At 37.8% G+C, this 27,793-nt stretch overlaps 1 protein-coding gene across 1 annotated transcript; it reads left to right on the plus strand.

Moving 5' to 3' along the window:
- The first annotated feature begins 606 nt into the window (after positions 1-606).
- On the plus strand, positions 607-4,491 carry LOC107823909 (uncharacterized). Its single transcript, XM_016650625.2, has one exon. It carries the CDS (start codon positions 1,197-1,199, stop codon positions 4,263-4,265), a length of 3,069 nt encoding a protein of 1,022 aa, XP_016506111.2. The 5' UTR covers positions 607-1,196; the 3' UTR covers positions 4,266-4,491.
- Positions 4,492-27,793: the final 23,302 nt, after the last annotated feature.

The raw sequence follows: 27,793 nt of genomic DNA on the forward strand, positions 1-27,793 counted from the left end.
TGTGTTTTTCAAGATAGAAACAACCAACGACCCAAGTGGGTGCAACTTCCTTTTTTTCTAATTAATGTTTCATCAAGTGCAAACTTCTTTGACTGTATTATAATTTTTTTTATCTGTATTATGATGTTACATTCTTTTTTATGTAAGGAGAAACATCCGAACAAGATTTAAAAAAAAAAAGTAAACTTAGATATGCATATATTAATTAAATAAAAATATTTATTATTATTCTATTAAAAATAACACATATTTCTTAAAACTTCTACAACTTTTTAAAAAATCAGAGAGATAATTGATTAAGAAATATATATCAACTTTACATATAAAGATTAATCCCTTTATAGTTGTAGGGACAATTGTATCATTCCATAACAAACTTGTAATATGTATATTGTAGAGTATGAAAATTGCAATCGTAATATCATTGAAAATGCTTAATATTCATGATTTTATTTAATTTTTACAAATAAATTATATACATATTTTTAATGACTACGCTAAGCGCGGACAAATACACTAATGACATAATAATTTTCAAACATACATTAGAATGAAAAAAGATTACTACAAAACTTTATTTGAATCATAACTTGGGTAAAAGTTGGGGACTATTTTGACGCATAAAATACAAAGGCTTTGAAAATACCTGAAACATCGCCCTTTGTCAAAAGCTAACTTACCTTTGAAACCCTAATTCCTCAATTCTCACCATCGCCGACGACACCATATAACCCCTACAAATTCTACCGATTTTCAATTATTTTCCACGATTCACAAATACTGTTGCCTTTACTTTGTCATAATAATTAGACATGTTTATTGGAGCTACAGAGAATAATCACAGTATCTCTAACGCCACAACTATTATATCTCGACTTTCTCCAATCATTCACAGAAAAGAACCCAACAGAATTCCAATCTCTGCTCAAAATTTTGTCTTTTCCCAATTAGGTTTGTCTCGGTAAGTCCAATTTTTGCATTATACTTCGTTAAATTTGAAAAAAGTTGAGAGCTTTAGCTTATTTAGCTGAAATAATATCTGGGTTTTGACTAGATTTTATCAAGAGTCTAAAAAAGGGTTGGTGGAAATTAATTTATAGCTATTTGGGTGTATGATTTTTGGGTTTTCTTGGAAATTTTTTGAGGGGAAGAGTAGTGATTTATAATAGTGTTTTCATTAGCTGAGGAGATTGAAAATGGTGGATTTTGATGGTGAAAAGATCAGAAATATATGTATACTTGCTCATGTGGATCATGGCAAGACCACATTGGCTGACCATTTGATTGCTTCATCTGGTGGTGGTGTGCTTCACCCGAAGCAGGCTGGTAAGCTTAGGTTTATGGATTATTTAGATGAGGAGCAGAGGCGGGCGATTACTATGAAGAGCTCTTCGATTGGACTTAAGTATAAGGAACATTCAATTAATCTTATAGACTCTCCTGGTCATATGGATTTTTGTAGTGAAGTTTCAACTGCAGCCCGTTTGAGTGATGGCGCTTTGGTATTAGTGGATGCTGTGGAGGGTGTTCACATTCAGACCCATGCTGTTTTGCGACAGGCATGGATTGAGAAGCTTACCCCATGTCTTGTTTTGAATAAGATTGATAGGCTGATTGTTGAATTGAGATTGACTCCGCTTGAGGCATATAATCGACTGCAGAGGATTGTTCATGAGGTGAATAGTATAGTGAGTGCCTATAAGTCTGAAAAGTACTTGTCGGACGTGGATTCTCTGCTCTCTGCCCCATCAGAACTCGTGGAAGATGAAAATCCAGAGTTCATAGAGGATGACGAAGAGGACACTTTTCAACCCCAGAAGGGAAATGTTGCATTTGTCTGTGCCCTAGATGGATGGGGCTTTACTATTAGTGATTTTGCCGAGTTTTATGCTTCAAAACTGGGTGCAAGTTCGTCTGCCTTGCAGAAGGCATTATGGGGACCTCGGTATTTTAATGTCAAGACAAAGATGATTATAGGTAAAAAGGGACTTAGTAGTGGAAGTAAGGCTAGGCCCATGTTTGTGCAATTTGTTCTTGAGCCACTTTGGCAGGTTTATCAAGCTGCACTGGAAGCTGATGGGGCCAGGGAGATGCTTGAGAAAGTTATTAAGTCTTTCAATTTGTCTATACCTCCCCGTGAACTTCTAAACAAGGATCCTAAAGCTGTGCTTCAATCTGTGTTGAGTCGCTGGCTTCCACTGTCTGATACAATATTGTCTATGGTTGTTAAATACATGCCTGATCCTATATCTGCTCAGTCTTTCCGTATATCTCGGTTGCTTCCAAAGAGAGAATTCTTGGATAATGGCGCCAGCCCTGATTTGCTTTTTGAAGCGGAACTTGTGAGGAAATCTGTGGAGTCCTGTAATTCTAGCCCCGATGCACCTTGTGTTGTCTTTGTTTCTAAGATGTTTGCTATTCCATCAAAAATGCTTCCGCGCGGTGAGATGCTAGATGACAGTGGAAATGGTGACTCTGATGAATGTTTCCTTGCATTTACCCGGGTCTTTAGTGGGGTTCTTCATGCCGGACAGAAGATTTTTGTGCTCTCAGCATTGTATGATCCATTAAAGGAAGAATCACTGCGGAAGCATGTGCAGGAAGCCGAGGTGCAGTCTTTGTATTTGATGATGGGTCAAGGATTAACGCCGGTGGCATCAGCAAAGGCTGGTAATGTCATAGCTATCCGAGGGCTTGCCCAGCATATATTGAAGAGTGCGACTCTTTCATCTACATTAAATTGTTGGCCTTTATCAAGTATGGTTTTCCAAGTTTCACCCATGCTTAAAGTTGCAATTGAACCATCTGATCCTGCGGACATGGGTGCACTTATTAAAGGGTTGAGGCTTCTAAACCGAGCGGACCCTTTTGTTGAGGTTTCTGTTTCTGCCAGGGGTGAGCATGTTCTTTCTGCAGCAGGTGAGGTGCACCTCGAGAGATGCATTAAAGATTTAAAGGAGAGATTTGCAAAGATAAACTTGGAAGCCTCTCCGCCCCTTGTATCCTTCAAAGAGACTATTGAAGGTGATACCGCTAATCCCTTAGAAAACTTGAAGTTACTGAGCCGCAGCTCTGAGTTTTTGGAGAAAGCTACTCCAAATGGAAGATGTGTTGTTCGAGTGCGCGTTATGAAGCTTCCAACAGCATTGACGAAGCTGCTCGATGAAAATTGTGATCTGCTTGGGGACATCATTGGAGGTAAATCTTTGCAGGCTTGTAGAAGCTTGGAAACTCTTAGAGGTAACATTGTAGAAGACAAGAATCCAATTGAAGCACTCAAGAAACGCCTCATAGATGCTGTGGAGAGCGACTCTTCAACTGGATTTGCTGAGACGGAAGAGGACAGGATTGATAAATGTAAAAAGATGTGGCAAAAATTCTTAAAGAGGATCTGGGCGTTAGGGCCTAGACAGATGGGTCCCAACATTCTCCTTACTCCAGATGTGAAAGGAAAGAGTGACGATGTGTCTGTTCTTATAAAGGGTTCGCCTCATGTATCAGAAAAATTGGGCTTTATGGGTGACTCTGATTATAGTGGTACATCACCTGAATCATCAACCAGTGTGGATCAGACCCTCCTACGAGAAGCTGAGAATCTTGAAAGCAGTATTTTATCTGGATTCCAGTTAGCTACGGCAGCTGGCCCTTTGTGTGATGAGCCAATGTGGGGTTTGGCATTTGTTATTGAGGCCTACATATCTCCATTGGCTATGCCACCAAATGATAGTGACGCGCCGCCTGTTCCACAGCCGGAACAGTATGGGATGTTCCCTGGACAGGTTATGACTGTTGTGAAGGACGCGTGCAGGGCTGCTGTTCTCCAGAGAAAGCCGCGGCTGGTGGAAGCCATGTACTTTTGTGAGCTGAACACCCCACATGACCAGTTGGGCAACACTTACTCAGTTCTTAATCGGAGGCGTGCCCATGTGGTGAATGAAGAAATGCAGGAAGGTTCTTCCTTGTTCACTGTGCACGCGTATGTGCCAGTTGCAGAAAGTTTTGGATTTGCTGATGAGTTGAGAAGAAAGACTTCAGGAGCTGCAAGTGCGTTACTCGTTCTCAGTCACTGGGAAGCCCTTCCACAGGACCCTTTCTTTGTACCTAGGACCGAGGAGGAGAAGGAAGAATTTGGAGATGGTGCCAGTGTGCCGCACAGTATAGCAAGAAAACTCATGGATTCTGTGAGACGGAGGAAGGGTCTTCCGGTAGAGGAAAAAGTAGTACAGCATGCAACAAAGCAGAGGACTTTGGCTCGCAAGGTGTAGAAGTTTTATACAATTCAGCTTCTGTAATGCTTGGTTGTCATATTAATCCCCTTTTTCATTATTACTTAGACAAGGAAAAAGAAATAGTTAGCTCAACCAATACAAATTTTATACTGTTATTCATTAAGGAAGTTTTGTTAGGAGAACTGTAATGACACTTAAGGTTTTTGGCTAAGCTTTCTTTTGATTTCTTTTGGATGCAATAAGAAAACTTTTGTTTGAGAGATATAGACCACCAAACCGCTCTCTGTTTTCTTTTTGCTTTTCTACTTGGTTTCTTTATATTTTTCATTCTTGTCATTCGATGCTTCTCTATGCCTTTAAAGAAATCTCTTTCCGTTTCAGCTTAGCGATTTGCCCGGATGAACTGTTCAGGTCCAGTGAGTATTCTTTTTGATAACTGAGAAATTCGTCTATGGCCAATCCTTGGTCAATCACACTAGTCAAAGGGCTCGCCTCCCTCTAGTAGGAGATGATGGGTCCGCCCCTCTAGTCATTGAAACGCAGGGATGATGAGCTCACCCTCTTTAGGGATGCTTTAGACATGCAGTTTTCCGGCACTCTTAACACATTCCTGATTTCTTAGGACTTGCTCAATGGATGCTAAAGTTAGCCATTAACACGATCCATACCTGCCAAGTAAATTCACAATACAAAATACTCCGTATGGTCCACAGATTCACAAGCTTTCTCACGCAGGTAGCATCTGTTGCACATTATCTAACCCCTTCTCGTCAAATTGTTTTGAGTCAGACATGCTTCAGGAGATCCACTAGGCCACTTTTGTTGGGACTGTAGTTTTTCATATCATCTTTCAAGGCCACTTTTGTGCTTGCGCTGGTTGAACAATGTTTGAAATTGTGAAATTTATACAATATAGTTGCCCGCAAATACTAGCCGTATATATATTATAACATATATGTTTGGCTAGCAGCTGTAGTTATTTTTGGTCGGCCAAACATGTTAAAAGCATTTTAAAGTTTATATATGTAATTGAAAAAAATATGAGGATTTGCCTATAGGTCAGCTCATTGGGCGTAAATCAAAGTTGCATGATTTTAGGTCGTGATAAGAGTATTGCACTTTTTTTCTCCTTTACACAGTCAATTTGATCCTCTATATTATTTTTTCTTAACTAATTATTTAATTGCGTGATATCTCTGATGCTGCTTGCTTTTTCTTGATACCAGTGTTTCTCGACAAGGCACTTAATTAATCTTTGCTTATGACATAATTAATTAAGCAAAAATAATACAAAACGAATTAAATAAGGAGCCACCTTTTTATGACCATTCTCTTACTAGGTGGCAAATCAAAATAGCGAAATGGTAAGCTGTTTAGTTAATTACAGTAGTTTATGGAAGAGGATTAGTGTGTCTTTTAATAACAAAGACCAAAGACTACAATAATAAAGGGTTCTAGTTATAGACAATCTATTTTGACTTGGAACATTGAACACACACCATATTAAGGTGACATTTAATTATTTAACACATATCATGCGTTAGGAATTGATAAATTGTCAATTGCAGTGTACGTGTATGGCTTATAACAAGTCACAATATGTAGACTAATGAGAAAGAGCTACATTATTTTTCTACTGAATTTCCTCTTCTTGTTTAATGTTTCTTCTGAGCTACATGTTAAGATATATAAAGATAATAATGGACTTCAAAGACGTCAACTATATAAATATCACATGAATTTCCAAGTCAGAGGAGTCGATGTATGAAAATGGGTTCCTCTCCCTTAATAATTAACATGGAACACATGTGATTTGCCTAATTAATTGCACAGTTCAAATTAACAAATAGTTGATGAACCTTACACGAAATTGCTCCCTTCATAATTTATTACCGATTCATGCCTTCCATACCTCTATTGCTTGATTTTCTGTTTTTTTCTTAAAAACATTTCAGTTAATTCAATTTTTTAATAAACTCTGCAATTTGAATTTTCATATTTTTTGGCATTACATTTCACATTTGACAATTCACAACCAGAAAACTCTGAAAAATGGTCCAAGAATATTGACCAAAATCAGTCGAAAAATTGAAAAAACCGACCGATTTCAGACTGGATTTAATCCGTCGAAATAAAGCTGGTCGGTAATAAATAGCGACCGACGTCGATTGCAGTTTCCGACCGATTTCGGTCAGTCAATTAAATTTTACAAACGATCAAAAAATAAAAAATTCTGCCGAAAAAAACCAACCGATGTCGGTCAATATTTTTAGTAATGTAATTAGAAAATGCACAGTTTGGAAATTGAACCAAAGTCTGTACTGTGGCAGGATAGTATTCTACCACTAGACCATTGGTACATTTTATTTTAAGACTTTGTTTTATATGTACTCTTTAATTGCATTTCAGGCGAAAATAACCGATCGATTTCGGTCAGTTTTATTAAAAAATTAAAATTACCAACCAAAATCGGTTAGTATTTTAATATTACTGACCGAAATCGGTTAGTTTTTTAAAATGAGCGACAGAAATAACCCACCGATTTCGGTCAATTTTTTGAATATTTATTTAATTTATTTTAAATGAAAAACCGACCAATGTTGGTCGGTTTCTTAAAAAATAAATTTCGCAGGACGCAAAAATAGTTTTCCGCATTTTTGCGCAAAAAAAAATGACCAAAGTCTGTTAGTTTCGTAAAACAAATATTGAAAAGAAAATATTTTGAAAGTCGGTCGGTTTTTTGGCTGGTCTTTTGACCGACCGAAGTCAGTCGGTTTTGGCCGAATTTTTAGTAGTGATTTGACATCTCAACTGAAGTGTCAGCATAAGTGTTTTGTAGAATATATATATATATATATATATATATATATATATATATATATATATATATATATATATATATATATATATTCTTAATGAATTAAAAAGAAAGTATTTAAATAAAGAGTTAAATATCACATTTTTCATTTGAAAATATTTCGTTCAAAAGCTGTAACTTTTTTTTTTGTTTGACTGGATGGCTTTCATAAGGAAATCTATGTCGGTAATGTTTTGGCAAGAAATTAAAGCTCAGATTTTTATATACATATATACACATTTGATAAGGTGCTCTATATTATTTCCAACAATATCAAAGTTCATTGAATTCCATTTGCCCACCGAATTTAGGATGTATAATTTATGCTCTAAGGCCTGACGTATTCAACTCGTTCATGATAAGGGATGAGAAACAATGCTACTAAGGATTGTACCGTGATGACTAGGATCTTTCTGTTCTTAATCAGAAATCATTAATTCGAGTCATAAGACTGGAAAATATTCCCAGTAAAAAGCATTTTTCCTCCTTTAATAGGCTTATGCGACGCTAATCTAATTCAAATTAGGTTGACCCCAGGCGGAGCCAGAATTTCAAGTTTATGAATTTGAAATTTTAGTCGTTTTAACTTACTGAGTTCTAAATTAATAATTTATATATATTCATGAATTTTTTTAAACAAAGACAGGATTCGAACCAAAGCTATTGGGTTCGATCGAACCCGCTTGGAATACTCTAGCTTCACCCCTGCGTTGACCAGTGAATTTCGGATACCGAATAATTATAAAAAGAGATATTCAGATCACAAAATACTCTAAAAGAATATTAGTTGTCTTCATACCAAGTACGAAATATTCCCGTACGAAAAAACAATATCATAATATTTAACTAAACAAATAACATAAAAAGGAACCCGTGAAGATAAGAGAGCCTGTAATTTCCTCTATATTGTATGAAATTTCCTCTTTATTGTATGAAATTAACATTTTATTTTAAGAAATAGTAAGAAAGAGCAATTTGTACGACACATGCCAACGATCAAACGTCGGTACTCCCAATCACATGATTTCCTAATCATTGGAGTTGAAGTACCAAAAACAGTTTTCTGTTAAATCAATTAAATAGAATTAGAAAGTTATATAGACACGTTATACCCACCCCTTATGGCAAACACCAAACATCTAACTGTCCATGAACCATACATGAAGCTGCTACGCCCATCATATCTAATTACCTATTCAATTCATTCACATCCTCCATACTTCTGCTTACATTCTTCCCCACTTATTAATAGAGGCGGAACCAAAATATTCATTGATTATTTGTGTTATACGTTCGAACTTTACTATTTATATATTTCTAGTAGATTTTTTGACACTCATACAAGATTTAAGTGAAAAGCTAAAAGGTTCGATCGAACCTGTAGCTTATATGCTACTTCCCTCCTTATGTTTGTACCTCAAGGTTTAAGTGAAAAATTAAAATGTTCGATCGAACCTGTAGCTTATATGCTATGTCCGTCCGTCCTTATATTCATACCCCTTGCCAACGAGAAGAAGAAGAAGAAACAAATTCAAGTGCCAGACAAACTAAAACTAAAAGAAGTGGAAACTGGAAAATAATTAATTAAGAATTATATAATTATGTACGAAAGATGCATAAACGGAACAACGGCTGCGAGGAAAATTATGTAAGGATTCCGTGAGGCAGAATGGTGAAAAAGGTAAAAGAAACTACTACAAATAAAGATTTTAAAGATTTTAATTTAAGTTAGGCTTATAAGAACTTTCATACTTTTTACGAACTATTATTTAAATGTGAGTCAAGTATTATATTTTTCAAAATTTAAAGGGTATCTTTACAATAATCCTCCAATATAGAGAGCACCAACTAAGCACATTTTTCCTCGACAATCATAAAAGACTACATTTATCACTTCCATAACTAAAAGGCCAAAGGGTCGGTTCCTCAACTTCAGGAGGTCTTAGCGAAAATTGCCCAAATAATAAAGGATTTAAGTTTGTATTCATGACTAAGTGATCATTTTAACCTACTATAGCAGATTACTCCTTAATTTCAAGTTAACTACTATATCAAATATGTTATGACGATTTACTTATTGTTGTTAGTTAACTCAACCTGATGTGTAAAAATTTGGTACAATGTGCACTGTTGAAATTCTAGAGAGAGAATTTCTGCAAAATGCTGAAAATTATATTCTTTCTAGAGAGAGAATTTCTGCAAAATGCTGAAAATTGTATTCCCAATCTGATGTCCAAAATGTACTGTACAACTATATATAATAGTCACGTGTGTCCTCCACTAACTGCCTAACCACTAACTACTTTTGTACACGTGTAAACCAAAGAATAAGAATACATACCTAGTGACCTACAGCTGTCAATTAATGTGCTAAAACTAACGGGTGAGACGAGAGAACTTAAGTGGAAATTGATGGACTGGATCATGCCACGTGTACAAGCTGAAAGCAATCCCTAACTCTGTATCTAACCATTTTTGCACACCTTCTTCAACCTTTATCCAGATCTGGAGAAGCTTCGTCTCCAACACCCCCCTCAAGTTGGGAGGGGGAGAAAGAACTCCCAACTTGCCGAGTAAATCCCAATGAAGAGGCCCAGAAAGGGGCTTAGTGAAAAGATCAACCAACTGTGAGTGAGATGGTACAAAGGACAAGGAGATAAGGTTGTCCTGCAACTGCTGCCGCACGAAATGACAATCAAGCTCAACATGTTTGGTGCGCTCGTGAAAGACAGGGTTTTTGGCGATGTGGATTGCCGCCTGACTATTAGAGTGGAGAGCAACCGGCAACTGGGGAGGAATGGATAGATCGTCGAGTAAACGGACAAGCCAAGTAAGCTCAGCAACGACACGACACATAGATCGATACTCAGCCTCCGCGGAAGACAAAGAAACAGAGGGTTGTTTCTTTGATTTCCACGAGATTGGGCAGCCACCAAGATTGATGAAGAAACCACTAATGGAATGCCGAGAATCAAGTCAAGAACCCCATCCAAAATCACAGAAAGAAATAAGTTCAAATGAGGGAGAATCAGACATAAAAAGGCCCAAACCAGGGTCACGAAAAAGATAGCGAAGGCAGTGTTTAGCAGCAGCCAGATGAGGAACACGAGGGGTCTGCATGAACTGACTCAGATGCTGAACTGCAAAAGATAGATCTAGGCGCGTGTGAGTCAAAAAATTCAACTTGCCGAACAATCGACGATACAATGTAGGATCAGACAAAAGATCACCCTTATCAGCAAAGAGTTTGCATGAAGGATCTAAAGAGAAACTAGCAGGAAATAGATCACATCAATCAAATTCAGAAAGCAGCTCCATGATGAACTTTCGTTGGCTCAAGATCAAACCAAAATCAAGACGAAGAACTTCCATTCCTAAGAAGTAAGATAAGTAGCCCAAATCCTTAATTTTGAATTCTGAATCTAAAAAATGCTTAAGCTAATTCAATTCTTGCATGTCATTCCCCGTTAGAAGTATGTCATCGACATAAATATCCACCAAAAAAATAGAGGAACCAACCTTCTTATAAAAAAGAGAGTAATCATTGAGAGAATGAGTGAAACTCTTAAAATTCAAAGTAGATGTCAATCTAGTATGCCACTGCCTTGAGGCTTGACGAAGCCTATATAGAAACTTTTTAAGTCGACAAACCATGTTAGGTTCAGGAGGTACTAACCTAGCATGGAACTTCATATATACTTCCTTGTGCAAATCACCATGTAGGAAAGAGTTATTAACATCCAATTGATACAATCCCCATTTTTTCTTCACTGATAGGCTAAAATACATCGGATGGTGGTCATTTTGACCACGGAAGAGAAGGTCTCTGTGAAATCAATTCCTTCTCTTTGTATGTCCCCTCTAATAACTAGTCGAGCTTTTAGTCTCTTCAAGCTACCATCAGACTTGAGTTTCACCTTGTAAACCCATTTACTAGGTAGTGCCTTTCGACCTTGTGGTAAAGGAACCACTTCCCAGATCTCATTGGTGACTAAAACATCAATTTCCTTGATCATAGCTTCTTGACAACCTGGATGCATAGTTGCCTTGGAATATGAGGAAGGCTCTTGGATGAGGGAAAGAGAAGTGAGCAATTTTTTGTTAGGAGAAGAAAATACAGTGAAAGAAAATAGTATGGGGAAATAGGAGATAGAAAACAAGGAGTGGAAACATCAGTTAAATGAACTGCATCACAAATATAATCACCTAGGTAAGTAGGTGTTTTGTGATCCCTCAAGGACCTGCACAAAGTAGTTTCAATAGGAGGTGGTGGTGTGGTGAAGAAAGAGAATAATCAGGAATGAGAGGAGAAGAAGAGAAAGAACTGGAAGAAGAAAGAGTAGGAGATGAATGAACAGGAGAAGTAGGAGATGTAGGACTGGGAAGTATAGGAGAATTAGGAAAAAAATTACTAGAGGGGAGAGAAGAAGATGAAACAGGAGACATAGAAGAAGACTCTGTAGAATCTGAATGACCAAAGTGGGATGGCATAAGTATAGAGTAGTCAGAGGAGAGTCTGTAGGAAATAAAGGATAATGAAGTGTAGTCTTTAAATCAGAAAATGGAAAAATAGATTCATGAAAGATGACATTTTGGAAATAAAGATATTTCGGGTTTGTAGGTCTAGCAATTTATATCCTTTCTTTCCAAAAGGGTATCCAATGAACACACAAGCAGTTGCCCTAAGATCCAATTTTCCTATATGATGTGGTAGAGTAGAAGCAAAGCAAAGACACCTAAAACATTTGAGTGAACTGTAAGTAGGAGGTTTCTGAAATAAAATCTCATAGGGTGTTTTATAGTGAAGTAATTTAGAGGGAAACTTGTTTATGAGAAAAGTCGTTGTTAGCATACATTCTCCCCAAAAGGTTATATGTATTTTAGAATGAAAAAGAAGGGCTCTACAGGTTTCCAATAAATGTTTGTGTTTTCGTTCAAAAATGCCATTTTGCTTAGGAGTACCAACACATGATGTTTGGTGTAAAATGCCCTTAGAAGCAAAGTAAGTGGTGGCTGCAACACTGCTCCCTAGTTCAAAAGCATTATCAGACCTTATGGTCTTAACTTTGGTATCAAATTGTCTCTCAACCATAGAAAGAAAGGATTGAAGTATTGTAAAAGCATTACTCTTGGTACTAAGCAAATATGTCCATGTAAACCTATTATAGTCATCAACAATAGTAAGAAATACTAAAAACCATCATGTGTAGATGTTTTATAAGGTCCCCAAGTGTCTATGTGGATAAGCTCAAAAATGTGAGTGGTAGAAGTGGTGCTATTAGGAAAAGGCAATTTATGTTGTCTAGCCATAAGGCGAATGACACAAGGAAAACCAGCCTGTGTGGAATTAGATTGTGTGCAACCATGGATATGACTCATAGCAGAAATAGGTAAATGACCAAGTCTTACATGCCATAATCTGTTACAAGAAATCAGAGAACTACTCATAGAATGTGAAACATTAGATGTATTTACAATGGAAGATGGAACGACTGATTCAGTTTTATTTTCTATGTACAGGGAATCAGGAAAGCAATGTGTGGAGTAAAGATGATATAGTCCAGCTTTGACATCACCAAGAACCAGAGGCCTTCTCAAGGAAAGTCCCTGCAAGAAACAGAAAGAATTAGCAAAGGTAGAATGAATTTGAAATGTGTGCATAATCTGTGAACATACATGAGCTTGAATCTGTCACGACCCAAAAATCCCTATAAAGTAGTCGTGATGGCACCTAGTCTCTAAACTAGGTAAGCCTAACATTAATTGAGATAACATTTATATTTGCTAACTTTAATTTAAATAACTCTTAACAAATTACAATTCCCAAAACCGGCGGTACAAGTCATAAGCCTTTCTAAGAATAGTTATATAAAATAAATACATCACTGTTCCAAAACAAAAGGAACAAATGGAAATAAGTATAAATGAAGGTGACTCTGAAGCCTACGAACGCTGCAACAGGTTTACCTTGAGTCTCCACCGTAACGACCCACAGAGCTACTACCAATCAAATACTTGGATCTGTACACAAAAATATACAGAAGTGTAGTATGAGCTTACCACAGTGGTGCCCAGTAAGTATCAAAACTAACCTCAGTGAGGTAGTGACGAGGGACAGTCCAGACACTTACTGGTTAAATAAATTGAACAAGATATGATAATAAACTATCAACTTAAAGATGACAAAGTAATATCAATAACAGGAAAAGAACAAATTACAATCAGCAGAAACAATAAGGGAAACACGGATGGAAAATGAAAGATAACCAAGTAAATTAACACCAACATAGCTGAAACATAGATAAGTAAAAATGTACTCAATTAAGGAAGGCGATACCAGCTCAATAAATCGTATCATTTCTAATGCACAATTTCAGCCATCTCAAACTCGATGTCTCATATCATAACTTCAATTACCAAACCTTTAGGACATTCGGCACCTTGTGCCCACATATTTATATCTCACTTTGTACAACAACGTTCTCATGTTACTCAGTACATAGGGTCCATAACCAATACAATTAAGATGTTCAAAGAGTCTCATTTACATAACATAAAGTAGAGTACCGCTTCTAAACCAATTAGGACTCAACAAGAAAGATGAAGTTATTTTTAGAAATTATTTGAATAAAGGAAATATCATTTAAATTAAAATACAACATCGAATGAATTATTACCATTAACATGAGATTCAATAATTTAACTTAGTAGAAATTCCATTTTAAGTAAAATACAACCTCAGACGGTTTAAGAGAATTTAATTAAGTAACTAATTGAATTAAAAATAAAATAATTATTGAAATTTGAAGTATTGAAATATATATAAAAATACGACGAAGTATTGAAAATACTATGGGGTTCTATCACAATGGATCACAGCAGTAAAGGAATCTGAACAGTTAAAATACCTGAATTGATAACAACGAATAAACACAAGGAAACAGAAAGTGCACGACATCACCCTTCGTGCTTTATCACTCTTCCTCACCATATGCATAAATAGATATGTGTACGGCATCACCCTTCGTGCTTTAACTCTCACATAACATGGCACGACGTCACCCTTCGTGCATTAACTCTCATAATCATGGCACAACATCACTTTCATGCATCAACTCTCATAACCATGGCACGACATCACCCTTCGTGCATTAACTCTCATAATCATGGCGCAACATCACCCTTCGTGCATTAACACTCACTCACAATATCATACACGGCATCACCCTTCGTGCTTTACACTCTTCCTCACCCAAACCATAAAAGAAATACATCCCGACAAGGAAATCAATAATATGAATAAAAACATTCTAGCAAGGGAATCAACAACAATCCAACAATACAACCACAAGGAATTCCATCATCAAGAGTATGAATACACGACAACAAGAGAATCACGAAAAAAATCAAGGAGCACAATAACCTTAACACAACAACAAGATATAATAAGCGCGTGATAACTACACCGGTGACCACAACAATTTAAACACCTAGCATATATGTTACACCCTATATTTCCGTACATGAAAATACGCCATAAATAAATTAATAAGAACCCAGAAGTGAGATGTCAGATCTCGCAGTATTACATTAAAGGTGATGTCACGTTTCGCAGTATTAAGTTACGACGACGTTGCACCATGAAGTATTGTACGTTAAAATTTCATTTTCAGTTAACCGATGTAAGACTCGGGGATGACATCATCTTGACGTTAACGTACTTACGCTATTTATAGCAAGCAATAAATAAGTGTTATGAAGGATAAAGGGATACACGGATTAAAGAAAACGAGTTTCGTTGAAAGTGGATAATTTGGAATAAAATACGGGTCGAGCGATAATGCCCGATAATTATGAACTAGTACCATGCAGGGTACCATATTACCACGGTAGTATAATATATAAAGTATATATAAAGTATTTTTGAAAATAAATAGAATTTTAAGTAATTTATGGTAATTTTTAAATTATGCGGATAATTGATTAATTACCGGATAACGGGACATTACCCAGTTAATTAATAAGTGAATTTTCTTTATAAAATATACCCAAAATAAAAATATGTCACAAATCCACCATGGAAAAAAATGACTCATTAGTCATTATTGCCATGTGGCTAGCTATGAAAATGTAAATAAAAGGCAAGACTTAAAGATAAGTCTCACCAAATAGTGCTTACGTATAAGCATTTTTCCTTGGTCTATTATGTTATGTATCAATTCCTTAGTTGAAGATTCAGAAGCCTTATTCCTTTGGCTCAAAGGAAACGTTGAAGCAGAATCATATTTCGTTTATAAAGAAAGGCTTCATTCAAGAGAAATTTTGTCCAGAATTTCAACGAATTCAAAGCCAAGTTTCGTTTATATATTTTAAAGAAGCAAGAACAATTCCATTCAAGAATTTCACAGAAACAGGTATGTTAAGGCTATCCCTTCTTTCTTTTGGCATGATCCATATGATATGAACGAAACGTGCCAATGCACAAACTCCATAAGTGACTCTACTCATAGAAGTAATAGAAATATCTATGCTCTTTAATTCCCATGTATCATAATATTTTATCATCTATTCATGGGTCTCAGAAAAATACGAAAGTTGAAAAGATGTTACTTTATGATATTTCTCAAGAGGCAAAGTGGTCTTATGACCTTCCGAATGATTTTATTGACGTACTTTTCATGCATTGCATTCATGTACATTGACCCATGACCAGATGGCATTATATACGTGTATATATGTAAATATATGTATATGGGATATGGGAAAAGGTTACGGCGTTATATATGCACCACCACCTGATCAGCTGGTATATGATGATGATGTTGCCCACAGTGGCCGAAATATGATTCAAACGGTGTTATATACGCATATATATGTAAATATGATTCAAACGGCGTTATATACGCGTATATATGTATGTATATATGTATATGGGATATGGGAAAGATTATGGCGTTATATACGCACTACCACCTGATCAGCTGGTATACGATGATGATTCTACCCGCAGTGGCCGATATGATATAATGAGATGCCCTCAGAGGCTGATGATGTTATGAAATATGTACCTATTCATGACATGACATTCATACGCATACGCATGATGCTAAAAGTAATTTATGATTTACAAAGTTATTCAGACTTACAGGTTGAGTCATGTACTCTATATGTCTTCCATGTCTCTTATGTATTTATTTATGTGCCTTACATACTCAGTACATTATTCGTACTGACGTCCCTTTTGCCTGGGACGCTGCGTTTCATGCTCGCAGGTCCCGATAGACAGGTTGAGAGCCCTCCATGTAGGCAATCAGCTTAGCGGAAGATGTTGGTGCGCTCCATTTGCTTCGGAGTTGCTTGTTTGGTTAGTATGAGTTAGACGTATATTGTTTGGTATGTCGGGACTCTGTCTCCAGCCTTTATGACATTTATGTACTCTTAGAGGCTTGTAGACATATGTCGTGTATATGAAAGATTGTACGGCCTTGTCGGCCTATGTTTTGAGTTTATAAATGATTATGTTGGCCTATTAGGCCCGTATGTCACGTGTATATGATGATGTAATAAGAAAGATGCATTATGTTGGTATTCGGTTGAGTAAGGTACCAGGTGCCCATTGCGGCCTATCGGTTTGGGTCGTGACTATATATGCATGGGGTCATATAGGAATTCACCATTAAAGGATAACAAAACAATAAGGAGAACAATCACTTCAACTAAGGCAAATAAGGGCCACGTAACAAGTAAGAGTTAGGGGGGAAAGTTAACAATCATATAGAGGTAAAGCAAGCAATTAGGAAGCCCAAGCATAGCTGAAAAACTTCTCACTTAATGAACATAAGGACCTAATAAAAATAAAGGCAATTTTCCCACAAAAAAGTCTGAGAACACACTCGTCACCTCGCATGCACAGACTACAATTAGCATAGAAGACTCAAATACTAAGGGGAAGTCCACACACAAGGTTAGGCAAGATACCTACCTCAATCCGGTCAATTCAATACTCAATTTAGCCTTCCCTTTACCAAATCATCAACGCTCGGCTCAATCTAGCCAAAAACGACTTGAATACATCAAACAATGCAAGAGAAAACAATTTCAATTCACAAAACTATGATTCTTATACAATTTGCAAAAAGTCAACAGAAGTCAACCACACGGGCCCGCATCTCGAAACCCGAAATTTTTTACAAAAATCGAACACCCATTCCGCTATGAGTTCACTCATCCAAAAATTATCTAATTTCGATACTATATGGTCATTCAAATCATCGTTTTATATTTTTGAAAAACTTTATAAATTTTCCCTAAATTTCATCCCAAATCATGAATCAAATGATGAATTTAATGATAGATTCATGTATTTTAGCCAAATCCGAGTTAGAATCACTTACCCCGATAAATTTCTTGAAAAACCTTCAAACAATCGTCAAGATCCGAGCTCTCTAGGTAAAAATATGAAATAAAACCCTAAATCTCTTATTTATAATGAACCTCCCGGATTTCCATAACCTCTGACCGCGGAAAATCACCGCTGCAGTGCTCACTCCTCCACGGTCGCGAAAAAGTAGCGCGGTCCGCGCTTCTGGTGGCTGCACAAACAAGCCTTAGTATTTTGGACATAACTTTCTCTACCGATGTCTAGATTATGCTTTCTTTATCGTTTTGGAAACTAGACATGAAGGGCTACAACTTTTATTTTTTTAATCATCTAAAAATTCCTCGTAGATCAAAAGATATAGGCTTCCTAAGTCGTACCAACGAACCTGCAGATTCTTCATGACCGTGGCCGCGGACAGATTTCCGCTAACAGCGAAAATTCCACTTCTGCAGTGAAATATCACTGCTGATAGTGGTCCTTTTGGCCACTGGGGCAATGATTTACTGCCCCTAATCCAGAACAAATTCCAAGTGCCGAAAAGTCCGAACTCGCTCAAAACTCACCCCGAAACTCATCCGAGGCCCCCGGAACCTTAACCAAATGTACTAGCACATCCCACAACATCATACGAACTTAGCCCCACTCTCAAATTGTAATAGCCCGGCCCCCTAGTGATACTGTCCGCTCTGGGCCTATGCCCGCACGGGTTTAAAACGCGTCATTAGGGTCTAAGGCTTGTTAACTTATATACCCAGCATCTCTCTTGTGTTTTTGCCGATGTGAGACTCTATCTAAAGCCTGGGATGTTACATACACCCCCTTTTATGGACTCAGTGTCCTCGCTGAGGTTTGCCCCACCGCATGGGATTTGCCTAGACTCAGCACTGAGGTTTGCCCTACCTAACCGGGATTTGCCTAAACTCAGTTGGACTCTGACCCACCATCAGCAAGGCTGACACAAGAGTTGCTCTGATACCATTTTTAACAGCCCAGCCCGTTAGTAATATTGTCCGCTCTGGGCCTAGACCCTCACGGATTTAAAACGCATCATTAGGGTCTAAGGCTTGTTAACTTATATACCCAACATCTCTCTTGTGTTTTTGCCGATGTGGGACTCTGTCTAAAGCCTGGGATGTTACACAAATCACATCAAACAACGCTAAAACCACGAATCACCCTCCAATCCAAACCTAAAGAACTTGAAATTTCAAGAATCCTACAACCGATACCGAAACCAACCAAACCAAGTCTGATTGATCCCAAATTTTGCACACATGTCATAAATGACATTATGAACCTACTCCAACTCCTGGAATTGTATTCCGACTCCGATATTATAAAAATCAACTCTCGGTCAACCCTCTCCATTTTTTCCAAACTTTAACTTTTTCAACTTTTACCGAAATGCCTCAAATTACCCTACAGGCCTCAAAATCCAAATCCGAACACCCGCCGAAGTCCAAAATCATCATATGAAGCTACTGACATCATCCAAAACTCATTCCGGAGCCGTTTACTCAAAAGTCTAATTCCAGTCAAATTCTCTCCGCTTAAGCTTCCAAAACTATATTCCTTCTTCCAATTCGATTCCGATTCATACAAAAATTGAATCCAACCATTCACACAAGTAGATATACATAATGTGAAGCTGCTCCTGACCTCAAATTGCCGAACCGGATGCAATTGTTCAAAATGACCAGTCGGGTCGTTACATCCTCATCCACTTAAATATACGTTTGTCCTCGAACATACCCGGAGTCATTCCAAAGCCATCGAACCACTGTATGAGCTCCTCATACATACAGTCGGGGGTGTTTCCCCATCACCCAACCTATGCAGAACTGACAATACCACTTAACTGAAGGTCTGATCTCCTCCTTAGTCCATAACCTTAGACCAGAACCCAAACCTCAACATCCGAAATTTATCATTGGACCCAAATTCCACATCATCACATTGATTACACCCAAAAAAGCTGAATCGAGCCAAAAATTCCAATTTAGGATACAATCATATGTTGTTCCACACAACTCACACACTCGAAGCAATAACTTCTAACCACTATAGCTGCTCAAATGACATCCTGGATGCCGGAAATACACTTCGCATTGAATACAACCTTATTCCGGACGTCCACAACACTGCCCATGATGAGGAAACATGCGGAAACTCATAGCCGCCCATGAAGTCAACAAGTCAAGAAATTCTCTCACACGCCAATGGCCATTACCCAAATCTTAGCAGAAACACCCTCTTACTTCCAAACACTCCTCACCCTCAATACCATAGTACCAATATTTGGTTTCAGAACCTCATCTTAGCCACTACAAGCAACCCAACTAACAAATCATCACGGAACCACACGGATTCTCACACTACACAGTTTGTATACCAAAACAACAATAACTCAATTATGCGGCACAAATAAAGGATAGCAAAGTAGAAGAATTATTTAAAAAGTACAACATGTGTGACAACAAAAGTATAGTTTTTCATCAAATCGTCCCACAGAGGGAAAACATAACACCAAATAAACACAAAGGAAGGGTATCCCACATAACATCCGCTGAGGCATGTAGCCCGCTCCCAAATACTCATCAAGCTAAAATGCTCGGGTTCACTGAACATATGAACACTGATATTAACTACAACAGAGCGCACAAATAAAACTGTGGGAAAATAAATAGCAGTAATAGCACATAAAAGAAGCAAGCACAACTAAGGTGCAATTAGTAAATCAACATCACGAGGGCTATCCCGCCCGCATCGCCATAAGGCCCGAACGGAATCACAACATGCTTGGAGAATAGTCGTACAACCTCACATCTCATCACAACATAAGAGAGCAGCACATAACATAGGCCAGAAGCACCAATAACGACCATTCTGCCTGATAACATAACCAAAATGACAATCTCACAGGAGCACACAAACTTAACCCGATGCAAGATACATATTCTCATTGAGTTTTCACATTGTATCAACCAAATCTTGATCCTTCCCAATTAGATAAATATACTTCAAAAAGATCCACAACAACTCGTCGATAATAAATGCTATTAATCATCCCATTCTCAATATTTCTTCAAAATCCGGAAACAGGAAATAGTTCATATATGAGGGCATCTAGCCCCAAACCTCAGGAATACCAAAATTTCCATACCCAACTCAACTACGCAAATCAAATGGCTGATATATCACTCACACCCCATCATTCTGCTGAAGCACCCATATAGGATTTTTGGCCGCATAACAAAACATGAACCTCGAAAGCCTCAAAACCCAGTAATCACCATACTACTAGTCACGCACCCGCAAACCAAAACTTAAGTTCCTTTCTAGAAATACACATTCTTCACATATGACAGCCAACAAGGTAAACTCTCTATTAACTTCTGATAACTATTCAGGGGAAAGCTACAATGTACCATATATTCCTTATGCCCATAGTAGAAAGCCAACTCAAGCCATTGCCAAACCATCGAGAACCCTCCGAGATCTGCCCGTACACAACTAGGCCACCAGGACCGCACCTTCTCAACTCAACCGAGTCACACAAACCTTCCAATCCAAGAGTGCTGCCATAAATGCCAATAGAGAATTCCTATTTCAAGGACCAATTACTTTATCGCTATGATGACCCAATACCACAAGGCTGACATTTTTCCTTCGAATAGTCGATGTGCAATAATCCCAATCAAAGTCCTAAATATAGATGATCATAACACGAACCACGTAGCCAGAAGCTTATAAACCATCGCATTTCCTCTGAAGCATACCGTTCTACTGCAACCACGATACCTATTGAATAGACCTTATGTGAATCTGAAATTGTTCCTCCAACTCCCCTTGATGCTGAAATGTAGATCCATTAATGAAGTAGAAATACCCAGGCCAAAACTGACGTAAGTCTGACTCTGCAATCTTAATGCCGCTGATGGACTCCTCCACTTGGTGCGAAGCCATAGTAAACAACGTTTGATGATCCGCAAAACTAACCTTCATAGCTCGTACAACACAAATCACAAGATACTAAAACTAACTTTCATAGCTCGTATAGCACAAATCACAAGATACTCTAGTACCATAAACTATCCCCAATCAACACCCACCTCGTGACCTTACCATAATCACGATGACTAGTCAACCAATTAAACCTTCCCAAGCTCGCACTCATTAACCAGATGTCAGAAACCGTAGCACCTCTATTTGAACAATTGAAAGTCTCTCAATACCTCTGTATCTTCAGTCTGGACTACACGTTGAGACAATGCCAGAGCATCCCTGACTCTTTCGTAGCCCGTCTGTAGCATCACGAACCACTGGCGCATAGCGGACACTAAGAGCATAATATCATACACGAGTGGATGTAGAGGAACATAAGTTATATACTTCGAGCTGAATCAATATCGCACGATAAGGAATGAAAGAAGTGAGATTATCCTAATAGTTTTGTATCTTCTCGAAGATAAGTACATACGTCTCTATACCGATCCGCAAGACTCTACTAAACCTTCTTATGACTCGTAGCACCTATGAACCTAGAGCTCTGATACCAACTTGTCACGATCCAAAAATCCCTTCGAATTAGTCGTGATGGCACCTAGTCTCTAAACTAGGTAAGCCTAATATTAACTGAGATAGCATTTATATTTGCTAACTTAATTTAAATAACTCTTAACAGATTACAATTTCCAAAACTGGTGGTACAAGTCATAAGCCTTTCTAAGAATAGTTATACAAAATAATACATCACTGTTCCGAAACAAAAGGAACAAATGGAAATAAGTACAAATAAAGGTGACTCCAAGGCCTGCGAACGCTGCAGCAGGTTTACCTTGAGTCTCCACCGCAACGATCCGCACAACTACTACTGATCAAATACCTAGATCTGTACACAAAAATATATAGAATTATAGTGTGAGCACACCACAGCGGTGCCCAGTAAGTATCAAGACTAACCTCGATAGGGTAGTGACGAGGGAGAGTCTAGAAACCTACTGGTCAAATAAATTGAACATGATATGTTAATAAATTATCAACCTAAAGATGACAAAGTAATATCAACAGCAGGGAAAGAAAAAACTACAATCAGCAGAAACAATAAGGGAAACACGGATGGAAAATGAAAGATAGCCAAGTAAATTAACACCAACATAGCTGGAACACAGATAAGTAAAAATGTACTTAATTAAGGAAGGTGATGTCAGCTCAATAAATCATATCATTTCTGATGTACAATTCCAGCCATCTCAAACTTGATGTCTCATATCATAACCTCAATTACCAAACCTTTAGCCCACCTGGTACCTTGTGCCCATATATTTCTATCTCACTTTTCACAACAACGTTCTCATGTTACTCAATACATTGGGTCCATAACTGATAGGTTTTCAATATCTTTGCCTTGTGTTTTGATGATCTAATAAACTTAATGTTAAGAACTAGATAGGGAACTTAACTCACTTGGATTTCACTACAACTAACGGATTCCAGCCAAATGTGAACTTGCTACAGCTTCAGGAGGTAGGAACCCAAACAAGGACCTGATACTCTTATGGGTTCCTCACGGCAGTACAAAGTTAATTGGACGCAGCTGGAAATGAAGATTCTGCCGCACTGCACTATTTCCAGTGCACACTCATTCTTTGGTCAACTAAAGTATAATGATTCAAGTTACTCAACTCAAGACAATCTGGGCAGTGTGCACAAGTACCTGATCAGGAACCTGATTCCTTGGTGCTCCCCTAACAGAAGTACAAGTCAACTATACAGCTGGATCGCAACTGCAAAAAGTGACTATCCGCAATTTTACAAAGAGGAAGACAACAGGGACCTGATCCCTTAGGGTTCTCTAACAGAAGTACAAGTCAACTATATAGCTGGAACACAAATGAGTGAATGTCCGCAACTATACAAAGAGGAACACAATAGGGACCTGGTCCCTTAGGGTTCTTTAACAGTAGTACAAAGTCAACTACAGCTGGAAAGCAACTACAGAAAGTGACTACCTACAATAGTACAACAGACAGAGCAACAGACAGTGCAACAGTCACTTTCCATTGAGATTGGACATCACCATTGTGAATTGACATCACTAAGGTAATGTATTGTGTAGTATAAACCTCATGCAAGGCACAAGATTCTGGTTCAATGCTTGCAAAATCAAAAAGGAAAATATTCTATCAAGTGTTCAAGAACCTCTCTCAAGAACAAAGCTGTTGCAACCTCAAGGACCTGATCCAAGATTGAAGATATCTTAAGTCCTTAGATTTGTAGAGTCTTTGTAATTTATTCTTCATTGCAACTCCTATCCAGCTTTCTTAGAAGCGTTGATTGGGTTGAGTTATAAGATAAAGCCTTTGTAACCGTAGTGTGACAAAGTGGCTTGTGGTGGAAATATCACAAGTTAGTCAAAGCCTTTGTAACCGTAGTGTGACAAAGTGGCTTGTGGTGGAAATACCACAAGTTAGTCAAATTCTTTATAACTAGGATAGTTATAGAGTGATTTTTGATGAGAGTATCACAAGTTAGTTGAAGTCTTTACAATAGGGTTATTGTAAAGTGGCTTGTAATAGGGAGATTGCAAGTTAGTGAAGTTAAAAGCCTACAGGTGTAGGTCGTGGTTTTTTGATCCCCTTGTGTGGGAAGTTTTCCACGTAAAAATCCTCGGCCTTATTTACATTCAGCTTTACTAGCATTCACTGCAGAACCTGATAAAGGACCAGGTACTCTACTATTTGGTGGACTTACACAAACTTAGCACTGTACCAAACTGATATAAGACCAGATCATTATACAGTTTGGTTCATCAGTACTTTCAGAGGAAACACATAGAGAACCCGGTTCTCTATATAGTCTGGTGGATGCACAGTCTCTAACAATAACTAATGCAATTAAGATGTTCAAGGAGTCTTATTTACATAACATAAAGTAGAGTACCGCTTTTAAACCAATTAAGAACTCATCAAGAAAGATGAAGTTATTTTTAGAAATTATTTGAATAAAGAAAATATCAATTTTAAATTAAAATACAACATCGAATGAATTATTACCTTTAACATGTGATTCAATAATTTAACTTAGTAGAAATTCTATTTTAAGTAAAATACAACCTCAGACGGTTTAAGGGAATTTAATTGAGTAACTAATTGAATTAAAAATGAAACAATTATTGAAATTTGATGTATTGATATATATATATATATAAATACGACGAAGTATTGAAAACACTATGGGGTTCCATCACAAAGGATCACAGCAGTAAAGGAATTTGAACAGTTAAAACACCTGAATTTATAACAACGAATAAACACAAGGAAACAGAAAGTGCACAGCATCACCCTTCGTACTTTATCACTCTTCCTCACCATATGCATAAATAAAAATGTGCACAACATCACCCTTTGTGCTTTAACTCTCTCATAACATGGCACGACATCACCCTTCGTGCATTAACTCTCATAATCATGGAACGACATCACCCTTTGTGCATTAACTCTCATAATAATGGCATGACATCACCCTTCGTGCATTAACTCTCATAATCATGGCACGACATCACCCTTCGTGCATTAACACTCACTCACAATATCATGCATGGCATCACCCTTCGTGCTTTACACTCTTCCTCACCCAAACCATAGAAGCAATATATCCCGACAAGGGAATCAACAATATGAACAATAACATCCTTGCAAGGGAATCAACAACAATCCAACAGTTCAACCACAAGGTATTCCACCACCAAGAGTATGAATACACGGCAACAAGAGAATCACGAAAAAACTAAGAAGCACAATAACCTTAACACAACAACAAGATATAATAAGCACATGATAACTACATTGGAGACCACAACAATTTGAACACCTAGCATATATACACAGGGTCATAGAGGAATTCACCATTAAGAGATAACAAAACAATAAGGAGAACAATCACTTCAACTAAGGCAAATGAGGGCCACGTAACAAGTAAGAGTTAGGGGAAAAATTTCACAATCATATAGAGGTAAAGCAAGCAATTAGGAAGCCCAAGCATAACTGGAAAACTTCTCACTTAATGAACATAAGGACCTAAGAATAATAAAGGCAAATTTATCACAAATAAGTCCGAGCACACACTCCGGGAAAATCATAATTTGGACATATGTAGAGAAAGGTATGGCCAAAATACTAAGGCCTGTCTGTGCAGCCACCAGAAGCGCGGACTGCGCTACTTTTTCCCGACCGCGGAGGGGTGAGCGCTGCAGCCCCTAACAAATAAGTCCGAGCACACACTTAATGAACATAAGGACATAAGGACCACATAGAAGACTAAAATACTAAGGGGAAGTCCACCACACAAGGTTAGGAAAGATACTTACCTCAATCCGGTCAATTCAATACTCAACTTAGCCTTGCCTTTACCAAATCATCAACGCTCGGCTCAATCTAGACAAAATCGACTTGAATACATCAAACAATGCAAAAGAAAACAATTCCAATTAACAAAACTATGATTCTTATACAATTTGCAAAAAGTCAACAAAAGTCACCCCCACCGGCCCGCACCTCGGAACCCGACAAAATTTACAAAAATCGAACACCCATTCCGCTATGAGTTCACTCATACAAAAATTATCTAATTCTGATACCATTTAGTCATTCAAATCATAATTTTATATTTTTGAAAAACTTTACAAATTTTCCCCAAATTTCATCCCAAATCACGAATCAAATGATGAATTCAATGATAGATTCATGTATTTTAGCCAAATCCGAGTTAGAATCACTTACCCCGATAAATTTCTTGAAAACCCTTCAAAAAATCGCCAAGATCCGAGCTCTCTAGGTAAAAATATGAAATAAAATCCTAAATCTCGTATTTATAATGTACCTCCCGAATTTCCATCACTGCTGACCGTGGTAAATCACCGCTGCAGTGCTCACCCCTCCACGGTCGCAAAAAATAGCGGGGTCCGCGCTTCTGGTGGTTGCACAGATAGGACTTCGTATTTTGGCCATACCTTTCTCTACATATGTCCAAATTATGATTTCTTTATCTTTATAGAAACTAGACACAAAGGGTTACAACCTTTGTTTTTAATCATCTCAAAATTCTTCGTAGATCAAAAGATATAGGCTTCCGAAGTTCGACCAACGAACCTGCAGATTCTTCATGACCGCGGTCGCAGACAGATTTCCGCTGAGTTCCACTGCTGCAGCGAAATATCACGGCTGACAGCGGTCCTTTTGGCTGTTGGGGCAATGATTTACCGCTGTCCGCGCCCCCCTCCCCACGATCCGGAACAATTTTCGAGTGCCGAAAAGTCCGAACTCGCTCAAAACTCACCCCGAAACTCATCCAAGGCCCCCGAAACCTCAACCAAATGTACCAACACATCCCATAATATCATACGAACTTAGCCCCACTCTCAAATCACATCAAACAATGCTAAAACCACGAATCACTCTCCAATTCAAACCTAAAGAACTTGAAATTTCAAGAATCCTACAACTGATACCAAAACCAGCCAAACCAAGCCTGATTGACCCCAAATTTTGCAAACAAGTCACAAATGACATTATGAACCTACTCCAACTCCCGAAATTGTAGTCTGACTCTGATATCATAAAAGTCAATTCTCGGTCAACTCTCTCCATTTTTTTCAAACTTCAACTTTTCCAATTCTCACCGAAATGCCTCAAATTACCCTATTGGCCTCCAAATCCAAATTCAAACACACACAAGTCCAAAATCACCATACGAATCTACTGACATCATCCAAAACTTATTCCGGAGCAGTTTACTCAATAGTCTAATTCTAGTCAAATTCTCTCCACTTAAGCTTCCAAAGCTATATTCCTTCTTCCAAATCGACACCGATTCATTCGGAAACTAAATCCAACCATGCACACAAGTCGATATACATACATACTCTTGACCTCAAACTGCCGAACTGAATGCAATTGTTCAAAACGACCAGTCGGGTCGTTACAGAATCTAAAGTCTGGAACTAGCAGAACATTGTTTAGGGTCACCTTAGGGTGTACTGTAACTTGTCCTGCATGTGTTACTTTTACTCTTTGAGAATTAAGAAGAGTTATATTCATAGAAGTATGAAGGATTTTGATGTTTTTGAGAATACTGGAATCGAAAGTCATGTGTTCAGAGGCTCCTGAGTCAATGATCTAAAAATGACTCTTAGTGTTCTTAGAAAAAATGATAGGAGCAGGCAGAGATGTACCAGTACAGTTTACATTTGCATTGACCTCAGAATTTGCTGTTGCCTGTTGCCCAATTTTAACCTGTTGAAATAGTTTCATTAATTGTGTAAGTTGT

This window comes from Nicotiana tabacum, chromosome 18, assembly GCF_000715075.1.
Source record: "Nicotiana tabacum cultivar K326 chromosome 18, ASM71507v2, whole genome shotgun sequence".
In the NCBI taxonomy this organism is placed as follows: domain Eukaryota; kingdom Viridiplantae; phylum Streptophyta; class Magnoliopsida; order Solanales; family Solanaceae; genus Nicotiana; species Nicotiana tabacum.